At 38.3% G+C, this 7,413-nt stretch overlaps 1 protein-coding gene across 1 annotated transcript; it reads right to left on the bottom strand.

Annotated features, from left to right (window-relative positions):
* Nucleotides 1-2,535: 2,535 nt before the first annotated feature.
* LOC103137974 (vang-like protein 2) lies at nt 2,536-6,641 on the bottom strand. Its single transcript, XM_007552010.2, has 4 exons — nt 6,491-6,641; nt 6,219-6,354; nt 3,804-4,047; nt 2,536-2,963 (listed from the first exon to the last, which is right to left on the bottom strand). Exons 1-4 carry the CDS (start codon nt 6,519-6,521, stop codon nt 2,703-2,705), a joined length of 672 nt encoding a protein of 223 aa, XP_007552072.1. The 5' UTR covers nt 6,522-6,641; the 3' UTR covers nt 2,536-2,702.
* Nucleotides 6,642-7,413: the final 772 nt, after the last annotated feature.

Below are 7,413 nucleotides of genomic sequence, written 5' to 3'. Positions count from 1 at the left end.
TCGACGCGTCTGAAGAGCCTCAACTGAGCGACTGAGAACAGGAAGTGAAGGGCTCTCTGTCCGTTTTGAAGCTACGAAACCACACGCCTACCACATCAGCCATCTTCCTTCTCAGAAGTTCCTCTTAAAAGTGTTTTTTCAAGAAGCCCCCTGTCTCTCTATAAGGAGAAATTCCTGTTAGGAAACATTCTCAGCTCAGAAAACAGCTGACAAGACAGGACTTATTAGGAATAGATGGTTTAATAGAAACGATGTCTAAAGCACTTTACAAGCTACTGTTACCAAAAGGAGAAAACACAAATCTACATTTTTTTTCTTTACAAGTTTTTTTTTCTTTTTTCAATTTAAGTAAAAACATTCAGAAAATTGCATCATCATAACTTAGGCACCTTAAAATGATACAAAAGTTAATTTTTCAAAATAAAAAAAATGGAGCCTGAAATAATTCTTGGCATGCTTTCCTTAGAAAATAAAAAAAATCAGGAGTGTTCATGTGAAACAGTTTATGTGAGAGGAGCTGTAAGAGGCAGTCAAGGTGCAGATCCTCCACGTCTGCAGAGAAAAGGTTGGATTAAAGCGGCACAAGGCGAGGCGGTGATCAGAGGAGTTACAATCGCTCGTCCGGTTTGGGACATTTATCCGTTTTTACATCAAATACACAAACCGTGTGGTCGTAGATGCATAAAAGCAGCTTGAGCAGAACTGGTTTCACCCTCAATAAGTGACTCCTGTAACCGGCTCCATTATGAGAAGTTTACAGTGTGAGCAGGTAAAAAAGTGACAATTTTAAAAATGTAAAAAAAAACAAAATTACTGCTACCCGTTTAAAATTATAAAATTCAAACTCTTAATGTTTGCGTTTTTGCTTCAACAGTTGTTGCGTCTTCCTCAAACCACAGATTTTATTTAGTTTTTCTGCCATTTAACTCTTCCATCTTTAATAAAATGCTAAAAAAGAACTCAACATTTTCAGAAAAGCTTGATTTTATCACATATGAACACTAAAAATATTATTAAAAATATGGTTTGATGAGTGAAAATGTCCAATTATGAATTGCCTCTGCTTTTAGAAAAGCTGCATGATGTATTCATTCTGAATAATTCTCAGAATTAACGCACCGGATTTAGAATTTCCTTTACCTTCAAGTCTAAATTCACGTCTGCATCATAAGTGACAAAGTTGAACTGCTGAGAAACTCTGCTAAAAATATCTTTTTATATTTCATGGAAGGACAGTCTGAGAGCTGCAGGCACAGAATCAAGGTCTCTCATGGTTCATGCATGTACTGACCACTAAACCAAACCGTTAACGTGAACAAAAAACATTTAGTTGCTGAATTACAAACTTTTTCTTCTTTTGCGACTCAGATTGGAATCGGGGAATCTGCAGCCAAATATTGTTGCACAGCTTAAGCACAACAGAGAGGAATCCTGATGATTTTAAGCTCATCTTATCTTATTTTTAATAATAAAATCAGCTGGAAAACCAACAAGCTCGGTCAATTTCTTTCTAAATCAATCTGTTTTGATTCTGTTTGTTCGATTTAGGGCCAAATTGGCCAAAATGAGCTCATAAAGGCTGAAAACAATTAATTTAATGGTTTAAATTACTTACATTTAGAATAATGTGATTAAAAATGGCACTGAGTCAGACGCTTCTGTTTATTTTGGGTGAGTTTCACCTACAGCCAGGAATATTTATGAGCAATAGTCATCAACTTCAAAAAGCCTTTAGTCGTTTAGCACATTTTGTACGGCGGATTAATGGATTTTGGTATTTCCAGTTGATCTGTTGGACCACCGCCAGACTCATGCATCCAAATGAGCTGCAAAATTAGGATGAAAGTGTTATACACTGCAAAAACACAAAATATTATCAAGTATTTTGGTTTAATTTGTAGTGCAAATATGTTAGTACACCTGAAATAAGACGAAAATAACATAGATGTAACTTTTCAACAAGATATAGGAGCTTGTTTTAAGTCAATAATTCCTTAATATTGATGTAAAAGCACTAGATCCACTGGCAGATTATTTCATGGGAAAAATATCTTTTTATAAATGAAATAATCTACTAGTGGAATATTTCAATATTTAAAGATTATTTACTTAAAACAAGGTCGTAAAAGTTACTTGTAGGTTAGTTTTGTCTTATTTCATGTTTTCACTGGAAACTAGTCCAAAAATACTTGGTAATACTTTGTGTTTTTGCAGTGCATCATGGGAAAATAATAATAATTAAAACAGCTGCATTATGTAGATCTGCTCTTCTTTACATAAAAACAATCAACTCACAGCACGTAATGCTACATTCTGCAGGTTAAAACAGTAAAAGCCACTCCCTCTCATATAAAAGCAGGTCCATGCGCTTTCGGAGAAAACATCGCCAGCGTGACTGACAGGAAGTGACATAATCTCCCCCTTCCTCTTGCGTGCGTGTGTTGAGTCACTGCTCCTCTGTGGTTCAGTGGTTAAAGAGAAATAAACCTTTCAGAGAGAAAACACCGGCGGCGAAAAGGCCTCTGTTTGTTTTTGTTTTTTTAACAATCATTGAGCCGATCACAGTTTGATGATCAAAAAAAAAAAAAAAAGTTGCATTCCTCCTTCTGATTGGTTTCTGTCACAGAAGAGCGTGAGAGAAGGCTGTTTGCTGATTGGATAATGAAGCGTGTCCGTGTCACATATGGGAGGAGCGGCGCCGCTCACACCGACGTCTCCGACTGAAGCCGCATCACGAACTTGTGGCTCTTTGGGTCGATGAACTCCTCGCCGAGCCGCAGGAAGGGAAGCGGGGTTACCGTGACAACCAGGGAGAAGTCCAGGCGCCGCAGGGAGAAGACCAGCCCCTGCCGTAGGCCCGAGGTGACGGGCTCCTCGCTCACCAAAGTCCACTGGCGCCCCCTGCCGCTCTGCTGCTGGTACTGCATGGTGGGGCCCGGGGTGAGGTATCGCTCCAGGAAGGCCTGACAAGCAGAAAGAGACAGAAAATGTTGGACATTAATAAATTTATCCTTTCACAGAAATTTACCTTCCATCATAAAAATATAAAACACAAACATTCACTGTGGATTTATGGTAAAAATGTTCAGCAGGAAGGATGAAAAAAGGAAGAAAAGAGTAAAAATTTAAATAAAAAAGAGGGTGAGAAGGAAGGAGTGGAAAAAATAAACATTGAAGGAGAGAATGAAGGAGGAAAAATAAAGAAACAGAAGAAGAAATGAAAGGAGGAAGGGAAATGAGAAAAGGACAGAAGGGAAAATTGATAACAAAGAGATTAATTTAAAAAAAGCATGAAAGAAAAGAAGGAAGGAATGGAAAAAGGCAAGGAGGCAAGGAAGAAAAGAGTAAAAAATAAAATAAAATGAAGGAGAAGAGGAAGGAAGAAAGAACACATGAAAGGAAAAGCCTGAAAAAATAAGGAAGGAATAAAAATAGGAAGAATACAGAAAGACAGAAGGGAAGAAGAAATAACATGAGGATAGAAAAAGGAAAAATAAAGACATGAGAATTAAAAATCAAGCAAGGAAAAAGAGAGAGAATGGAGAAATAAAAGATACATTGAACGAAGTAAAGAAGGGAAAGAGGGAGAAAGTAGGGAAGGAAAAAAGAGAAAAAGAAAGGAAGGAAAGATAAGAATGAAAAACAAGAAATAAAGAAAGAATAGAAAATCAGACACAAAGAAAGAGAAGGAGCAGCATTTTTTTCTACTCAGACGTCGACGCCAATCCGATCGATAACAGTCAATGAAACTCTTCCACAGCGGCCAGAGTCACCTGGTCGCTATGGAAACCCCTTGTTCTCACCTTGGGCGTCATGTTGTGAGTGATGCAGAACTGCAGGTGTGTGAGGATGCTCTCCATGCTGTGGAAGGCCTGCTGCCGCGTCGTCCTCAGGTACTTCTGCATGGCGCGCGCCATCGGGGCGAAGATGGCCTGCGCCGCCTCCCGGGGGTCCATCACCTCCCGGGGGTGCTTGGGAGACGCCGCCGCCTCGTCCTCGTGCAGCCGCTTGATGTGCGTGAAGGCCTCCTCGACCGCCACGACCAGCCTGAACGGGTAACCATGACAACGACCGAACATGGGATACAATTAGGCCTAAACGACAAATCAATTAATCACATGGCAAATTAGATTCAGTCTGGTGCTTTGGTTTCAAGTTGAACTTTTTATTTATTTTTATTTTTCTGTTGCTTTTCTTTCTTTATTTTTAATATTTAAAAGGTCTTAAATGTTTATTAGAATTTATTGATCTTTGACAATGTGTTCTTGTATTATTATGACTGTTATATTACTTGGAAATTACCTAAAAAAAAAAACATTATTTATTGCAATAACTTCTGGGACAATTTATCTTCCAGCAAAATTTGTTATCATGACAGTCTTAGAAATAATTACAGTTAATTGTAGATAAATGGTTTATTACGCGTGTCAAACTCAAGGTTCATCGTAGCTTTTTAAGACATTTGTGTGTTTATATATTATTGTATCAATCAAATCAAAGCAGTTTTTATCTGTTTACTGTCGTATTACATCAATCTGTTTGTTTTAATTCCGCCTGAAAATCAGCAGGCCCCTGCATAATTGTGAATTTATTGCAGATTTCCACAAAAATAGTCAAAAACATTTAAGTGACTTCTAACTCCCACCTGCAGGTGGCAGCATTTCTCACTTCTACTCCACTGCTGCCTCAGCCTTATTTTATATGAAGTCTGTGATTAATATGGCTAAAAAAATTTAATAAATATGACTTTATCATATTTATCATATCTACCAATATGTAGATATTGGTAGATATGATAAGCTGAAATATTGTAAAAAATTCCTTGTAAATATTAAATTAGCACCACAGAATCTGAGTTTGTTTGGGAAGAAAATCATGAAAGCAATCCCAGAATCCTGGAGGGACTCATCAATGTGGAAAGATGTTCAGCGTTATTTACTTTAAGAAGTACTTATTGAATGATAGTAATATTTTAACAGTTTGTTAATGGGTTTCATCAATACACAATCAGGAAAATGCGCTTGTAACTGGCTCTCCAGAGATCATATTTTTTCAGAATCCTGTAATTAGAGCTTCAGATGTTTTGGATTTTCTACCAGCTTTGCACATCTAGAAATTGGTTTTTTTTTTCCCTTTGCTATTTGCAGAAAAGCTGAAACTCAGTCAGACTGGATGGAGAACATCTGCTAACATGAGTTATCAATTATTGGCACAGATCTGCAGCTGGATTTATGCCTGAACTTTTCATTTAGGTCTAAGACATTGTGCAGTAGCTCTGGCTTTATGTTTACAGTTGTTGCATGGACAGGAAACTGATTTTTATTTATTGTTTTTATCTCTGCAGCTCTTCTAGAGTCACTGTGGATCCATTTCTTGCTTCTTGCTTCTCTTGATTGCTGTTCACTAATATTCTCTAACAAACCTCTGAGGTGTTCATTTTTACTGAAACTAAATGACTTACTAGCTGACTTATAACGGAAATTTGATGCACTAAAGTTTATTTAGGGGTATTCCAGCAAAGGGTGCTGAATGCAAACCCTCCTCTTAATAATTATCCACTCCTAATACATATAATTAAATTAAGTACCCAATATATAAGGTTTTTTGTGACAAAGTGTGAAAAATTCAAGGGTTAGAAACATTTTCTGAAGACACTATGCCTACAGATCAAGCCATTTATATTTCTGAGTATAATTATTTGTATTTAGTTGCATTTTTAGTCTTTCTACACCTTCCAGTGAGATAATATACTAGAACTGACTTATGAAGTTATGAAACCCTAATAGTCAAGTTAACCAGTTCATCTGAGGCTAGCAAAACTGAAACTATGTGTTCCTCTGAAATGAAGGCCTCGGCTCTAAGTAAACAGAATAAACTCATCATTCTGGACTGTTGGGACATAAGCTAGCATGGCTTCTCCAGGCGGCAGACTGCCAATTAATCAAGCTTTTCTCCAAAAGAAAGAAAAAAAGCCTTCCTCGGAAAACTGTCTGATTCCTACAGCAGCCGTAACAACCAGAACATGTGAGGACAGGACGACCATGACTCATTTAAATGAAGGCTTAAGTCAGATTGTCGGAGTTTACATGATGGAAAGGCCTTGATATCCACAGCAGCCTCCATGATTGCTCTCTCGTCACTACATGCCCGTTTACTTTGAACAGGAACAGACTGCGGTTCTGCTCTCAGGCTTCACGCCATTGCTCGCGGTATCTAACCTGGCCTTGCGTTTGCGGATTCGGCGCTCCATCTCGGCCTCCTCGTAGTAATACTCGTTGTGGGAGTTGTCCCTCCTCCTGGCTGCTGCTGCAATCATGGCGCGCGATTGGCCTGTCGAGTTGTTGGTGGTGTTTTCTGCAAGACGACACACGCAGAGGGAGGGTTTAGAGGTTTGCACGACAGGTTTTCATCTATACTCAAAGCGAGAACAAAAGGGGAATAACGTCGTGTGTGGGAGAATCACAAGCAGGCTGAGGTGATAATCTCTCACCATCCAGGGAGTAAACCTTGAATCCGGTCATCTTCTTAGACAGGATGGACTTGGGAAGGTTGACCACAGCAGGGTTGTAGACAGAGAAGTCGTTGTAATACCGGTCCAGCACCCAGACGGCTGCTCGCTGGATGCTGCAAACAAATCAGAGGACAAAACCACTCAAATATCCGCTGCTATACTTTAGACATTTACAGAAGTGCTTCTGCATCCTTTTATGAAATAAAAAAATACTTTAATTACAGCCCTTTCCAAAGAAACATGAAGATAAAACGTCATTATCAGGATCAGAGAGGTGGAGGCTTCTCCTCTGGGGTAGAAAACGGTAGAAAAATAAACCGACTGAGGCTCAAAATGTTTCCTGGAACATTAAAAAACATTTAGACCAAACAAACTGTAGTAGTGCAAACTCAAGCTTCGCATGCAAGCTTTGAGAATTGATTTGATATTCTTGTGAGTTTCAGAGTGCATATCAAGCTTTTAGTAAAAAATCTATTGGTCAGACAAAACTTTTATTACCAAAATAAAAGCCATCAGTCAGGAAAAAAAACATCTTCAGGCATATTTCCACTTCCTGTTCCTTACAAAGATAGTTTATGATACAAAAATGTCTAAGAAAAATCAGGAAACGTGGAAAGAAAATCAAAAAATACTCAACAATGACTGGAAACCTGCACAGCATCCCAATTAATCTAAATCNAGATGTTTTTCTAGAAAATATCTGAGATGAAGCTAAACATGTCTGGTAGGAAAACATGAGGTTTACGTGATGCCAACTCTCGCCTGCAGGTGGCAGTATTTCTAACTTCTACTACAGCATTGTTGCTGCCTCAGCGATGATTGAAGTCAACAAGTAAAAAAAGTAACAATTACCGTCATGCATGAAAGTAAATATCGCATATGTTTTTGCAAATATCTAAATT

The sequence above is a fragment of the Poecilia formosa genome, unplaced genomic scaffold, assembly GCF_000485575.1.
Source record: "Poecilia formosa unplaced genomic scaffold, Poecilia_formosa-5.1.2 Scaffold45, whole genome shotgun sequence".
Lineage (NCBI taxonomy): Eukaryota > Metazoa > Chordata > Actinopteri > Cyprinodontiformes > Poeciliidae > Poecilia > Poecilia formosa.
This window is presented reverse-complemented; position numbering and strand designations above follow the sequence as displayed.